Source organism: Euleptes europaea, chromosome 1 (assembly GCF_029931775.1).
Source record: "Euleptes europaea isolate rEulEur1 chromosome 1, rEulEur1.hap1, whole genome shotgun sequence".
NCBI classification, from domain to species: Eukaryota; Metazoa; Chordata; class Lepidosauria; order Squamata; family Sphaerodactylidae; genus Euleptes; species Euleptes europaea.
In genome coordinates, this window is record NC_079312.1 from 121,046,607 (window position 1) to 121,063,183 (window position 16,577).

Consider the following 16,577-nt stretch of genomic DNA (forward strand, 5'->3'; position numbering starts at 1 on the left):
TTAATGTTCTCCTGAATTACTTCCCCCTTTAGACAGTAATGCATGCTGCAAATGCAAAGCTACAGCCTGCTCTCCCCCTCCCCCACCCTGTTGAGCCCACGAGACTGAACTGCAGCCCGAACTCCAGCCCCGTCAGAACTTCTTTCTGGAATGTGCTAGCAAGGATGCTACTTCCCCCAATTTCACAGCATTCGTTTCAGGCTTAGCTTGAGCAACCATGAATTCCACGGAAATGTGTGCAATGCTGAAATGCTTCAGATGGGATTGGCTAGGCATGGAGTGTCCTGTAAGAATGTGTGTATCTTCTCTAGCCTATGTCTGGCACCATAAGGATCGCGCATTCTCTCTTCAGAAGGAAGCTCATTATGAAGAAAAATTACATCCTTACAATGCTACCATTTAAACTATTTCTTGTTTTGTTGCTCAGTCATTTTTAAAGGAGCTAATAAGCAATTAAATCGTATGTTAACACATCATGTATTCAGTGGCAGACTTGTACAAACTGATCTACATCCAGTAAGTATTTCCCATGATTGTACCATCCAATCACTGGCTCCATTATGAATCGACAGACTTTGTACTTGCCGCTGCTTCTCCTAAGGGAGTAGGAGGTACTGGATTCTGTTCAGCTTCTTCCCGTAAATTGACAATCCGCACACAGTTTTCTTTCTTTGGTAACCAGAAGGCAGGGTACAGCGGTTCAGCAAACTTACACTCAAATTTATGCAGGAGAGTCATGGCATCCAAAGCGATGCCATAAAAAGAAAGGGTGCCCCTGGGGTAATCCAAATAGACTCCTACCCTGCCAAATCCCTGGGTTTTCAATGGCGTCTCCATATCGCTGTGCCAGGCTGAGAACTCCTTGCCGTTCCATTTGAGACACCAGGAGAAGTTGTTCCCTGAGATGCAGCTGTTGCTCTCGGAACCTTTCCGGTCAATGCTCTTGTACGTCATGCCAATGTAAATGCCGGCCCCCGATATCTCCGCTTCAAAGTAGTAGCGCCCAATGTACAAGCTCTTGCCTGATAGAACTTGGCGCCAGTGCTGAAACCGCTCTGGGTCATCTGGGTACGGGTGCTCCCATGGTGTGGTGTTGGTGACTTTGTGGTTGTCATCCAACAGCCTTAAATACCGATGAGCTGTAACTGGGTCAAATGTTAATGGAAAGGTATCTAGAGAAGAGGAAAAATTGTATTTGCCATCAGAAATAGCATTCTTTACCAAACAAGTATCTCAAATTATACAGGCAAAGACCAATACTAAACTTTATGATATCAGCAAACTATGCATATTTCATACAATATGCTTCCCTCTCCCCAGTACTTCCTTTCTTGGTATTAAACATTTACATTAGATTACAAATGGTGTGTTTATCCCTGGTCTAATTTTTACCTTTTTGAAGCTAATATATATAATTTTCTCCATTCCATAAAGCAGTGGTACTCACTTTGAGGTTCACAGCCTCATTTGCATTTACCATCAACCAAAAGAACCACATGGCTACTGCATACCTTGTGTGTAGGGTTGCCAACTCCAGATTGAAATAAATCCTGGAGATTTAGGGGTGGAGCCTGAAGAGGTAAGGGTTTGGGGAGGGGCCTCAGCAGAGTATAATGCCATAGAGTTCATCCTCCAAAGCAGCCATTTCCTCCAGGAGAATTGAAATCTATAGTCTGGAGATAAGTTGGCCAACATGCTCTCCCTGGGTGGCTGCCATGGTGATGGTTTTGCTTTCTTTTCTCTGTGGCCAGCTTGCTGTCCTTCCAACAGCTTCCGGTGGAGGCTGTGGAGAAGGGTGGGGGGTTGTGGGAGAGGATGGGCCCTTTGTATCCATTTCTGGGAAGCTTTTCAGTCTCCTATTCCCTGCAGTGTTTCAAGGTGGCAGCCTAGAGTTGTCAACCTCCAGGTACTAGCTGGAGATCTGCTATTACAACTGGCCTCCAGCCAAAAAAGATTAGTTTGGCAATTGCACTCTATGGCATCGAAGTCCCTCCCCTCCCCAAACCCCACCCTCCTCAGGCTCTGCACCAAAAACCTCCCACCAGTGGTGAAGAGGGACCTGGCAACCATATGACAGCCACAACTCCTACTAGGCAAGGGCCTAGAACATGGAGTGGGTGTGGAATGGTGCTCAAAAGTGACACAAGTGGTGTGTTCTGCAGCTGATTCAGATAGGATTTTGGAAGCCTTTTTGGATCTGGACCTTTAGCTAGAAAGACAGATTATGACAGTTGTGAAAATTACTTTTTTCCACCTACATGTGGTGATGAACCTATTGTCGTTCCTGGACTTGGCTGAACTAGCCACACTGATCCATGTCATGATAACCTTGAGACTGGGCTATTGTAATACGCTATATGTAGGACTGCCCTTGAATACTACCTGGAAGCTGCAGCTCATTTAAAATGCAGCTGCCTGTCTTCTGTGCGGGGTAGATCCCCATACACATATGATACCTGAGCTTAATGCCTTGCATTGACAGCCTGCTTGCTTCCAGGTTCAATTCAAGGTGCTGGTTATGACTTCTAAAACCTAAGGCTGATATACTTGAAGGACCACCTCTCCCAGTATGAACGTATGTGTTCCCCATGTTCCTTTCAACAGTGCCTTTTGTTTATTCCATCCTGTTGGTCATTGAAGACTGTCACTGTTTAAACCTGGCAGTTCCAACGCTTTAGAAAAGTTTGCCCCAGGCTACCTACAATTCTCAGACTTGTTTGACTTTTAGATGGAGATGTAAGACAGAACTGTTTTGACATGGCTTTCAAGATGTAAATCAATCTTTTATGGTGCCTTGACAGGAGGGTATGTGGCTCAGTTGAGGACCCTCTGCTTTGCATGGAGAAGATCCCATTCCAGCATATCCAGTTAAAAAGACCGGGTAATCGGTGATATGAAAGACCTCTGCCTGAAACCCTGGAAAGCCATTGCTTATCTGAATAGACAATAATGACCTTGATGGACAGATGGTCTGATTCAGTATAAGGCAGCTTCATGTGTGAATGAGTCAGACGTTTTAAAAATAAAATTTGCTCACTCTCCCCACATTTTGCAAAGCCAGCATTTTCAAGATAAAAAAACAGAAAGGCAGCACCATAAGGCAGTCCAGGACTTACATTTAAGGAAGTCACTCCTGCTCTCGGGTTCTGGAGCTGACAGGCGATGTTTGGATGGAACAATTGCAGACACCATGGTTTTGATACCAGCATCCTCTGTTAAAAGAAATGAATGTAAGCTAGTTGGTTCTAGAAACAATGCTGGAAAGGATTACTGGAAGGGATAGGTGGGTATACTCACCATCTTTGGCAAACTCTTGCAACTTATCATTATAGGTAGTTTGTAAAAGTTGTAAAAGATGTTCAGTGGCATTTGAGACAATCTTTCGGATCCCTGACAACTTATCTTTTAAGCCAATATACACACTGGGCAATGTGTCGTCTCCTGAACTCTTTTTGAATTCACAGTATTCCTGTTAATAAATACCCACAAGATATCTTTTTTTAGTTTTCAGTTAGCACAGTATTTGAACGTTACAAAGCATTCACCCTGGGATTCAGTTGCCCAGAGCACAGATGTGAAGTTTCAAATACCATCCCCTCCCAGAGGCTTCAGAATGGCTGAGTATTAGGGTTGCCAACCTCCAGGTACTAGCTGGAGATTTTCTTCTATTACAACTGATCTCCAGACGATAAACATTCTTAAAATTATGAAATTATTCCGCATGGCCAGCCATTGGTTTCAGTGACTTTATTTCAGTTTTGCTTTTGTACATGTGTTGCTGGGTTTAGGCAACTTCATATGAATTTTGCTTTAATATTTCTGGCTTTTAGGGAATGTCTAGAAAAGAATGCACCGATATGAACATAAGAACATAAGAAAAGCCATGCTGGGTCATACAAGGCCCATCAAGTCCAGCAGTCTGTTCACATAGTGGCCAACAAGGTACTTCTAGGAAGCCCAAACAAGATGACTGCAGCAGCATTATCTTGCCTGTGTTCCAAAGCACCTAATATAATAGGCATGCACCTCTGATACTGGAGAAAATAGGTATGTATAATGACTAGTATCCATTTTGACTAGTGACCATGGCCAGTCCTATCCTCCATGAACATGTCCATTCCCCTCTTAAAACCTTCCAAGCTGGCAGCCATTACCACATCCTGGGGCAGGGAGTTCTGCAGTTTAACTATGTGTTGTGTGAATAAATACTTCCTTTTGTCTGTTTGAATCTCTCAAATGAAACATGCCTCATTCGTGCTAACTTAACCATATTAACCATTGCCACTTGCACTATCATCACTTTTAAAGTACCTTTAGAAAGAGGATGTCATTGGTGTGGGTGGCCATCTTCTCCAGCCTGATCTTACATTCTTCCATTGTCACTCGCTTGTTTTCAAGGTGGATCTTTATACCATTGGCATGATTAACTGCGGCATGCTCCTTCTCTTCAAGGAAAGCTAGCACATCAGAGTGGGCCTTCTTGACTGCTTGCAGCAATTCCTCAAATTGCCGTTCTACCACGTCTTTCACTTCAGATACTGAACTCTGATGGAACAAAGCCACTATTTGTGTTATTTCAAAAGTGTTCATACGCTTTCTCCAGTCCTGCTTTGTGGGCTACTCCCTGTACCATGACCGAATAAGGCACATTTATCTCCTGTTCAACAGGAATAGTAAACAAAGTGTTCAGGGAAAAAAAACAGGGTACAGATTAAACAACCTACCAAACATGCTCACTGTCCCTGCATTTTGCAAATACAAAGCTAGCATTTTCAAGATAAAAAGCAGATTAAACTTGCCAAACATGGGAAGTGTTTCATTTCAAAGTTAAAGATAGAGTGATTGAGGATACATCAGGGTTACAAGAGAGAGAGAAAATCACTAATCCTGTGTGAACGCAGACAGCCATTTACCAAGTAGTAACTTTCCATGCTGTACTTATCTACTAGCTTATATCAGTCACCTGTAACATCCTGTCAGATCATGAGAAGAATGGAGGGGAGAACAATGTGGCCATTTATACAGGGGAAATTTGCACTGGGTTTGCCACTCTGCAGAGTTTTTCAATCCAAATTCTCAAAACATGTATGCATGGGGGATTTTAACCCCAAAGATTTTTGTTTGTTTGTTTTAAAGTGCTAGTTTAGCCACACACAAAAAAGCACTAAAATAATTAATGGAGATGAAGTGGGGCAGCTGGCTCCATTCCCTAGATGTTAACACTCACTGCCGAAACTGACCAGAGAGACCACAGAGGAAGCCTATGAAGCGCAGGGGGGAGGGGGACAACTGGCCCCGTTCCCGAGATCTTTACACTTGCTGCAGAAACTGAGCATGGCTTCTCTGGGAGGGGCTGGATGAGGGAGGTACAAGTGAGGATGGGCGGGGGAAGAGAAACCCAAAGTTAAGACTATTGCCGCGATTAGCTTTGCTTTGGGATTGAGGCAAAATTTAAAATTGTGATAAAACCGGTTCCTGAAAATGCGAGACAAGTGTGCAGTGGCTGTGAAGTGACTTCTGAAGGTCAGAAAAATCATGAATAATCCAAAGGAAGCCCCAAAGCAGTGCCGTGGGAATCACAAGGCTAAGTAAATAGACTTTTGCCCTGAGCTTTTTTTAAAATGAAGGGCAAAATAAAAATATATGTAAATAAATAACTGAATGGTTCTTCAATTTTCTGTGGTGAATGCAGACAGCCGATTGGTAACTTACTACACATGTAGATACTTAGTAAATCCTCCTAAATTTGTTCCTTTTAACCAGACATACAGACTCACAGATTCAGAGAAGATAGTCAAAAAATTCTCTCCCCAATTTGATAAGTAATTTCTTGATCACCAAAAACAAAAACAAAAGTTTTCATATAATGATAATGATGAGAAGAAGAAGAATACATTGGTGGGTCTTCAAGTACCACAAGATTCCTTTTTAGTTTTGCTGCAACCAATGCCCCTCTTTGGAATGGATTATTCCCCCACTGGAATAGATGACCTCATCTCCTTTGCAAAACCAGATTGGGCCATACAGCCCAAGAACTGCTTACAAGAGGTGAGGAGAGCTACAGTGCTTCTTACATCAAGGGCCTGAGGGGAGTTCAATGCTGGTGTGTGTGTTGGGGGGGCGGGTTCTTTGGCAAACCAGATCAGGGGCACACCTTGAGAAGGATGAGAGGAGCAAGGAAAGGCAGGGGGTACTTCTTCCTGAAAGCTCTGTTGTGGATTACTGAACTGGGGCAAAGGTGTGTGTGTTAGTGCGCCTGTTTATGTAAAAGGAGAAAGGAGGAGAAGAAAAAGTTTCCCTTTGGAAAATTACAAAGAGGAGCATGACCAAAGACAGTATTTGAGGAGGGGGTTGAATTCTTAATGCATACTTGGGAGCGTCATGGGCTCTACTTATAGTGAGAGAGGATGAGGAAAGGGGGGGCTCCTTTGTGAACAGGGGAATGAGAAGGGGGCCTTGAAAGGAGTTTCTATGTAGACAAGCTCGGAACTACTCCCTGATGACAGGAATTGCCTCAGGGAGAGCGATACCTCTACTCTCTATGCCCTCCCTGACCAAAAAACTGCTCCTCACCCCAGCCCTGACTGCCTACCTTGCCACTCGTGGCTCAATGCTATCTGTGTTGAATTGCTTCTTGGAAAATGGCAGAATACACGCAGACTAGTTGACTTAATATAAAGTCTCAATTTTTGAAAAGAGCACTGGAGTGTGAGGTCAGGTTTTCTTCTTTCTGAGCGACAGGGAAGAATACCCTGTAGGCCCACCTAGGGACCCTCCCTGCCCCAGAGGTTACAGTTCCAGAATCAGGCCAGACAACTAGTTGACCAAGGGCTTGCATGGGAGGGCTAGCAATAACTACGGTTACGAGGGCTAGACACTATAAGCTACCATTTGATAAATGGTACTAGTGCATATGGCAGGGTATTGTACTGCCATAATTTATGATGTGGTGCAAAAGAAAGAGAACAGCTGCTGTAGACAAAAGGCAGAAGGGGCAATGAAAATAGCCAATGAATACCAGAGGTAAAGAACACCACTTTCCTCTTCAGAGATCTAGCAGCTGTCCAACCTCTGACCAGACAAGCCAGTCATATAAAAATTTGACATAGCAGGTCAACAGGAGAACATCTGTCCCTTGTGTCCTCAGGTATAACGTTAGGCACTCCAGATAGCAGATAGCAGATCAAAGGCATTTATGGTTCTAAATGTCTCTGTGGAAGCCGATACCTCTTCAGTAAGAATGGAGAACATTTCACATTCCTTAGAACACTGCCAGGATATCCAGGCTGCCAAAAGGTTTGTGTGACACCAGAAACTTCCCAAGAGGTGAAAATAAAATTCATTCGTCAGTATTATTGTAATGAGAATCATTACACCCTGTGAGAAGTCTATCATCTGTGTAAAAACATGACTCAGAAGTGCATCCTCTGGATGAGATCATTAAACAGTTGCCACAACAAAAATGAACATAACAATTCAACCTACTCCACAAACAGACACACGCCCTATTTGCAAAGTTTGGTACTTGCAAATGTTCTCATTTTGGAAGAAGAAATATGCCTGAAATGGCAAATGTTTTTGCTCAAAAAATCTTGGAGAATCCACCCCACCCGCTTGGGTGTGATGAAACACAATGCTGGGGAAAAGAGCAAAGGTTTACAAACTTGTGGGGGGAGTAAATAAGAATGACTGTTAACTTGCAAGTTGTAGGTAAAGGTAGTTCCCTGTGCAAGCACCGGGTCATTCCTGACCCATGGGGTGACGTCACATCCCGTCATTTACTAGGCAGACTATGTTTTATGGGGTGGTTTGCCAGTGCCTTCCCCAGTCATCTTCCCTTTACCCCCAGCAAGCTGGGTACTCATTTTACCGACCTCGGAAGGATGGAAGGCTGGGTCAACCTTGAGCCGGCTCCCTGAAATTGACTCCAGTCAGGATCAAACTCAGGTCGTGAGCAGAGCTTTTGACTGCAGTACTGCAGCTTACCACTCTGCACCACGGGGCTCTTCTTGCAAGTTGTGGCCCTACCTTATTGGGTCACATCTGTGGTGCCAAGGCTTTTTTGAGAAGGAAATGGAGAGCAAGGAGAAGGACAGTAGGAAAAGTGGGGGACATGGAAAGGAGATCTGTAATTAATTGCTGAGACAAAAGCTTTTGGTCATTTTTTTCTATACAGAAAATAGCACAGATACTTTAGTGAACTCCCAATAATTAACAGAGGTCCATAGAAAAACAATCTGCCAATGGGAAAGCTAGAAAACAATAGGAAAGCTTACATTTTTCATATAGTATAATAGAGAGGCCTTGATACAATCATCACTGGCAACTGAGCCAGTGATTTAATTATATATTCTTACCACAATTGACTTTGAATTCTTTTCCAGTTTGATAATTGCATTTTCAGCTGACTTCAGTTTCCAGTCATATTCTGCTTGGATCTGAAGAAGTTCATACTGTGAATGAGATGAATCAGAAGATAACAATAAAGATAAAACAATATCACCTTTTCATGACATAAAATCTGTTTCCATTTTGTTAGGGAACATACCGTAGTTCTCAAACTAACTTTCAACTTTTAACAACTCTTCTAATGCAGAACTTATCATACAGCTATTGGCTCATTATTTTTAATCTGTTCCTCTGATATTTAAATAGCTACTAGCATTAGGAAAAATTACACACAAAATCCAGATGCCCACTCCAATAGAGCATTTATCTCCACTGCAACTTTATACTACACAACTACCAATTACAATCAACAGTAACTATATCCCAGTTGACCTCTTTTGCAAATTTCCTCCTCCAGAGTTCCCCCCCCCAAAAAAAAATACCCACCTCACTTCTTTAAACAGGGGAAACCTCACCTGGCCCAAGCATGGAAAGGATTAACTGTAGCTAGATCCCACTTTTCCAGGTAAGAATACAGAAGGAAAGTTAGTTGAAGGCAGTAGGTGGCATAGCTGAAACGATGGGTGTCCTTCAATAGCAACAGGTCTCATAGCACCCCAAGCTGTAAACCTGACCTTTCATGGGAAGATTAGCCCATCACAAACAGGATGCCTCTTCCTTGCTCAACACAACTGTCAACCAACATTACCTCAGTCTTGACGAAACTAATTCAATTTATTGATTTTCATCCATCCCATTAAAACCAGCTGTTAGAACATGATAAAGGACCAGGGAGGCATCTTCAAGAGCAGTCTCACTGCTGCCTCTTTCAAAAAGATTTGGATGGCACTCTTCTCCCATGAAGTATCATCACTACCTCTTCAACCCCACCAGTCATACCCTTTAGGAATGCTAAAATAAACTGAGATGGACAAGGATTAAGAAGAGAGGTGGTAAACCACTCCCCAAGGAACTTGTCCAGATTGTCAGAGGACAATAACTAAAATCCATCCAAGCAATTCACTTTGTTCTAATAGCATTCTGTCATTGATCTGCCAAAACCTTGGAATCAGTGTTGAAAGGGGATGCAAGCAACTGTATCTGCAAAATCCCTTGCCAACAAGTCTCAGAGAACCTTGGAAAGTAAAAAAACCTCTCCTCCTTATGAGGTGTGGCTTTCAGACTCACTGTTCTGGCCACCAGAGAGGAAACAGCCAACAAAAACGGAGATACTGATAGAATCTGGGGTGCATTCTGTTGTAAGGCCTTTCTTTCCTTTTGCTTTATTTTGTAGCCAACACCTTGCACCTAAGTCATAGGTCCCTGGCCTTTTTCATCTTGTAGTCACCTTTAAAATTCTGACACAAAGGGTGAGTGCAACCACCAAATGGCAGCAACAGGCAACAGGCATGGCTGCTTTGGGAAGCAGAGCTAAGCACAAAATGTCAGTGAATGAGGTGATGCATAACTCTGATGGAAGAAGAAGAAGAAGAGTTGGATTTTATATGCCGACTTTCTCTCCCACTAAAGGAAGAATCAAACCGGCTTACAATCACCTTCCTTTCCCCACAACATACACCCTGTAAGGTGGGTGGGGCTGAGAGAGTGTGACTAGCCCAAGGTCACCCAGCTGGCTTCATGTGCAGGAGTGGGGAAACAAATCCAGTTCATCAGATTAGCCTCCGCTGCTCATGTGGAGAAGTGGGGAATCAAACCCGGTTCTCCAGTTCAGCATCCACCATTCTAAACCACCGCTCTTAACCACTACACCATACTGGTAAGTCTTCAACATTTCAGGCAGAAGCTTTGTTTAATGGGATGCCTTTTAAAACTAACATGCTGTTTAAAAATATTTTCTTGCATATATACAAAACAGTGAGCCAACAAAGAAGCCATCATTTGGCAGTATATGTCTTCATTTTGCAAGCAAATAATACATTTATGCAAAAAGGAAAGGGGGGAAATGCTTCTTCTCCTGGGTATCCCCTTTATATGAGTCTTTCTCTCATAAACCCAGCCATTTTTAACCTGTGCTATGACTAGTAGCTGCGGCAGTTGGTGCTGAAGGGCTGGTGAGAGCTCTTTACACATGTGTACAGTAAGAGAGGGTTTCTGGCCAGATTTTGATTATTTTTGAAAAGTGAACAAAATTTGGTGTAGTGATGTTATAATCATCTTCCACCACCCTCTCAGTTTAGCCAGCCCCTCCAGCTGTAATGTGGGCCATGGCTGGGCCCACTCGCTGGCCAGCCTCTCCTGCTGCCTGGGGCTTGTCTAAGCTGGGGGCCCATTGCGTCAACTGAGGTCCCCATGGCCCTGCTGCCGCTGAGAGAGTAGGTACCGGGGTTGATGGGGCCCGCCTGTGTGGTGCCAGCAAGTGGGTGTTTCGGCATCCGACGGGGAAGTGGGGGGTGGAAGTCTCACCGCGGGGTCCCGCATTTCGGGACAAAGGCATTCAACCATAGTTTTTTAAAAATCAAGTTCTGCATGTCCACTCAGGGCCACACGAGTTATGATGATGTTCTCATGTCCACCATGTACGGTGGCCAGGTCCCTCTTCACCATTGGTGGGAGGTTTTTTGGGGGGAAACTGAGGAGGGAGGGGTTTGGGGAGAGGAGGGACTGCTGTTGGATTAAACGCTGGACCCTAATTTGATTGACAGAGAGCTATGTGCTTCTCTAGAATCAGCCTCTCCCTTCTGGTGACCATTACTTGTAACCAACTGATGCTGCCAACTGAATCTCTCTCAGTATCACTCTTGTGTTCATTCTGTGCCTCACACTCTCTCAAGATGTTTCAGTTAGGATGAGGCAAATGTTATCGAAACCTCTAAAGGAAAATGTTGCTTATTTTAAAAGACTTTATGAACCTTTATTAAAAAAAACAGTTTTCTTCCATTTTAATACATGTGTTGTTCATATTCCTCCACATATATAGTTTTTGGCTGTTTTGAACTCTGCTGCTTGAAACAGGTGGAATATCCTGCACTGAGTGAGTGCTGGGATATTGTCCCACATAAGGGATTGGATTAATTTCCATTTCCCCCCCACTACAGCTTCAATGCCATAGAGTCCAATTGCCAGCCAATGCAGCCATTTTCTCCAGGGGAACTGATCTCTATCGGCTGGAGATCAGTTGTAATAGCAGGAGAGCTCCAGTACCTGGAGGTTGGCAACCTTACCACCATGAGGATGTTGCTGCCATTTTAAAGTCTACAATGGGAAAGTTAAAAATGTTGTGGGGGACCAGGATCGGGCCTGCAGCACAGTATCGGGACAAAGCTCTCTTGTTCCTCCTCTCCCACATGCCTTTTCAAGTGCTGAATTGGCCATGCATCCCTGATGCCATTCTGGCACTTGAAGAGGTGGGGGGAACCTACCCCACTGTCCTACCCCACTGCAGACCCACCCAGGATCAGGACCTCCCTCCCCATTTCAGGCTTTAAAATGGCAGCGGCATCCCCGTGGCAGGCCCAAGGATGCTGTCACGTCTGGTTTGGAACTCAGCAGTCACACAACTTGCTTGGTTAGACATCAAAATCTACCACTGCCATGGCCTTTAGGGGTTTTTGAATAAGACCTCATCAACATGCTGAATATACCATTTAATAAAAGAAAGCAGGCAAGCCTTAGTCAGGTCTGCCAATCTTCCATTGTATAAAAGGGGACAGGTCCTTCTTTTATGAGGATGGCCCTTGTAGTGTAATACTTCACTTCCAAAACCATTCTCAGAACAAGCGCTGTTTTTAAATATAATCTAGTAGGAATAGATTACATTTAAAATAGGTTACATTTAAAATGTAATCTAGTAGGAATTCTGACTTCGGCCTACAACAAGTGTGAGTGAAATCAATACCATTTTTTTTTTTTAGCATCATGCTGTAACGTACCCTTTGTATCAATACAGGTTGAGTATCCCTTATCTGGACATCCGATATCTGGACTGAAGTAGGGTTGCCAGGTCCCTCTTTGCCACCGGCGGGAGGTTTTTGGGGCGGAGCCTGAGGAGGGTGGAGTTTGGGGAGGGAAGGGACTTCAATGCCATAGAGTCTAATGGCCAAAGTGGCTATTTTCTCCAGGTGATCTGATCTCTATTGGCTGGAGATTAGTTGTAATAGCATGAGATCTCCTGCTAGTACCGGGAGGTTACTTTAGCAAAACGAATACACCTATGCTGTAGTAACACAGTTGATTAACAAAGTCAGCACGTAGGCTCTAATTTATAATCTATGATAATGATACAACATATAATTCACAATTCTCAATATTCATTTTACTAGTATATACTAAAATAAACCTTGCTTAAATTCCACTGTGTTGAATCACACAGTGTGCAATACCGAGTTCAAAATATTCCAAAATATTCCAAAATAACGGAAAGATCCGAAATACGGACCACTTCTGGTCCCTAGCAGTCGGGATAAGGGATACTCATCCTGTAGTAAGTTAATATAAATACATTATTTACCTCTTTTTCTTTCCTGGCCACCGCACAGGCCACAGTCTCGTGCCCTTGGTGTCCATCAGCCAGGCACTCCTCACAGACACAGCCAAGGTCATTTTGGCAGAACCAGCTGAAGGGACTCTTGTGGGCCTCACAGCTTTGCATGTCAATGTCCTTCAGCGGGTCCCTGAGCTTATGAGCCTGCAGTTTGGCAATCTCCAAGTGTGGGCGCAGATGATCCTGACAATAATTGACCATGCAGGTCAAGCAAGACTTCACTGCCTGGCTCTTGTCACCCAAGCAGAAATCGCAAAGAACCTCTTCTTGGGCTGCTGTGTCCCCTTCGCTCACCAAGCCAGTGAGGCCTGGGGGCTCCTCCTTAGATCCATTTAGAGTTAAATTGCTTGCATAGTTGGCTCCGTTGCAAGAGATGTCTGCTATTTCAGGGTCCGACAGAGGTTCCACTCCGTTTTGCAGCTCTGCGCCTTCACACTCAGCACAGATCGGTTGTCCGTTTGCCACAGGGTCTGAGGCTTCTCGTGCCAGTTCTTCGGACGGCTTTTCCAGAGTGCTTGATTCCGGGTTAGCCATTTTGTAAGCTCTCCCGTACGCAGAGCTGTTTCTGCAACGCTGACAGCTGCTTTCTTAGGTGTTTCCACTGCAACTGCTGCACACAGCCCAGAAATGCGCACACCTTTTGGCCCTGAGTGCCTCGAGATATTAACTCTTTCCTTCCTCCTACAGAAGCATATTTCTGAAAAGAGGAAGGATAGGATTCCCAGCCCAGTGGGGTAAGCAACCAGCTTGTTTGGCCAGTTCATGTAGAGAGAGCTCAAATAACCACCTCTCCTCACACGTTATCACTCTTGTTTCAGAAGGAAGGAGGAAGGCCTGAATCTTTTCCCTTTTGCCTAGAAGCCACTTAGGAAATACCTGTAGCTATTACTCATTCCCTCACCAAGAGTTTACAAGCTGATTCCTGCTTTTGTGAAACAGGAGTTGGTCTCAAAGAGTAATGAAGAAAAATCAGGCAATATTGTAAGATGGTAAATATGTTTCCCCCCCCCCCCCCCATATGTATTGTGTTTAGTCAGTCAAATAGACAAGGATTGGTGGGATTATTTTTTATAATTTTTTTGGCATTCACAGTTTATACATTGGAACTAACAGGTATGATTTAGGTTGCAGTACTATTCCCACTATCAAAGATAGGACTTTTTGGAAAACTTTCATTCATAGGTCGCCATGAGTCGGAAGCGACTTGACGGCACTTAATACACACACTCACACTATTCCCACTGAACTGGGTATTGGGATATTTAGGATATTGGCTTGGATTCACTGGAAGCTTTCTTCATACGCTAGTTCTTTGGGCAACCTAAATCTTATTGCAACCTAAATCTTACCAATTAAATCCAATATGCTATTTGAAATTTCTGACTACTAAACTCAAAAATATATTTTTTTAAAAAACTCACACTAGCCTAGAGTTAACATCTTTCCACTGGGGTGGTTGGACATCTCCCACCCCCAGCGCTCATTTGCTTTGCTCCCATTGCCTGCCACCACTCTGCTCAGGAGTGGGAGGAAGTGCGGGGAAGAAATGGGGGGCACCCCCAACACAATGATGTTGCTTCTGGCATGACCCAGAAATGACATCATCATGTTAGGTGATGCTCTAGCATTTGCCCAAAACTCTATGGTCAAACCATAGAATTTTAGGTGCATGCTTCAGCATCACACCCCTGGGCAATGATGTTGTGACAAACAAGGGGGTAATCTTCAGCAGAAGATGAGAGACCAAGAGTGGGCAGAGCCAAAAAGCTGACACTCTGAGATCTGAGAGAAGCATTCTGAGCTTGGGAACTGACGTGAGAGGAAGCTGTGAACAACTCTGTGAACTTAAGGGTTCGGTGTAGCCAAAGCTAGTGGAACACACAACCTGTGGAGTGACAGGATTGAGATTGGGTGCAAAAGGGCCTTTCTCAGCTCACAAAGGGGAATTAGTCTCTGGGATAGAACTATTCCGGTTGCAGGGTGGTGTGGAGGATTACTGCCACTGGAGTGGGGTAGTTCAGTGAGAACTGGAAGAGGGATTTGGGTAAATCCCCATACTTCTGCTGTTCTCTGGGAATAGAGATTGAAAGTCTCTTCCTTCTGGATAGCTAGGCTGGGGACAGAGTCTGTGAAACTAAATCTGTGTTGGTTCTGAGGAACAGAACTAAGCTTGTAACTTAAGAACTGAAGAAATTTAACTTGAGAAACATCTAAGCTGTACCAGTCTTCTGGTACCGTGTCTTATTGAATTTACTGATAGGTTACATATATGGGTTAGTAGGGTTTTGGAGACCCGGGTTCAAATCTCCATCTTGCTGTGGAAGCTCAATGCATGATTTTGGGGCCAGTCGCATACTTTCAGCCTACCCTACCTCATAGTGTTGTTGTGAGGATAAAAAGGAGGAGAGGAGAATAATGTCTGCTGCTTTGTCCCCACTATGGAGAAAGGTGTGGTATAAATGAAGTAAATAAATAATAAATACAGCTGAAGATGGGAGGCAAATAAAAGGTAGGGTGGTGAATGGCTGAGGAGAGAATGAGGCAGGGAAAGGGGAGAGGACCGGGTTGAAGTCGGCCAAATCTGAGGATACTTATATCCAGTGACTGGGGCTATGAACGAACAAGACAGATCTTTCTACAAACTTGAAAAACACCCCATGTTTGCAGAAAAATCTGAAATCTAAAGAAACACATGGGGGCAGAGGTTGAAATTCCCAAAATGATACAAGGTAACCTGTCGTTTTAAGAAATGGAAGCCCTCAGTGGCCATTGCTAGGCAACCACAGCACTCTAAGCTTGGCTTCTGCCTGTAAATGTGAGGGGAAAGGGACAGGGTCCTTTCCAGGGTTGTTTTGACCTTTGTGGGAGGATTCACCAGGACCACACATGGGCATGTCAGCAACCAATGGGTGAGTTGATACCACCTGACTTGCATGACTCATCTAGGTCAGGCTGTTTGCTACTGTTCAGCTGCAGCCATACTATGAAAGCCAGCATGGTGTAGCAGCTTGAGCTCTAGGAGACCCAGGCTGGAATCACCAACCAGCCATGGAAGCTCACTAGGTGATGTGCCAGTCACATACTTCCAGCCTAACCTACTTCTCAGGGTTGTTGTGAGGATAAAAAGGAAGAGAGGAGAATGAGGTAAGCTGCTTTGGTCCCCACTATGGAGAAAGGCAAGGTATAAATGAAGTAAACTGGTAATAAATAAAGCTAAAGATGGGAGACAGACAAAAGGTGGATTGGTGAATGGCTGAGAAGGAGAGAAGGAGGGAGGAAAGGGGAGAGGATATGGGGGTTGCCAGGAGGGGGAAAGGGGGTATAATTTGGGGAGGGGGATGCAAGATGCCCCTGCATAAGTCCTTGAAGGTTCCCTACCATGCAAGTGAGCTGGGCCAAGTAGCTGGAACCACACAGCTGGGCCATAGTTTTTTTCAAATAGAGGCAGCTGGGGGGGCATGAAGACAGAGGGAAGAAGGCTGTTGGATGGGGAAAAGGAACAAGAAAGGGGGAGAGGCTCTGCGGGCTTTCAAGGAAGGGAAAGATGAAATAGTGCAGAAGGGGGAAATTAGATGCCCCCCACAAGTCGTTGAAGGTTCTTGCTTGTGCAGGTATAATTACAATACTTTCCATATTTTTATAAATACATAACAGTTTGACTTGGAAAAACTGAGATCTCTTCCCCTCT

At 44.2% G+C, this 16,577-nt stretch overlaps 1 protein-coding gene across 1 annotated transcript; it reads right to left on the bottom strand.

Annotated features, from left to right (window-relative positions):
• Positions 1-501: 501 nt before the first annotated feature.
• Positions 502-13,423, bottom strand: TRIM16 (tripartite motif containing 16). Its single transcript, XM_056859793.1, has 6 exons — positions 12,857-13,423; positions 8,358-8,453; positions 4,312-4,545; positions 3,298-3,469; positions 3,117-3,212; positions 502-1,172 (listed from the first exon to the last, which is right to left on the bottom strand). Exons 1-6 carry the CDS (start codon positions 13,421-13,423, stop codon positions 559-561), a joined length of 1,779 nt encoding a protein of 592 aa, XP_056715771.1. The 3' UTR covers positions 502-558.
• Between the last annotated feature and the right edge of the window lie 3,154 nt (positions 13,424-16,577).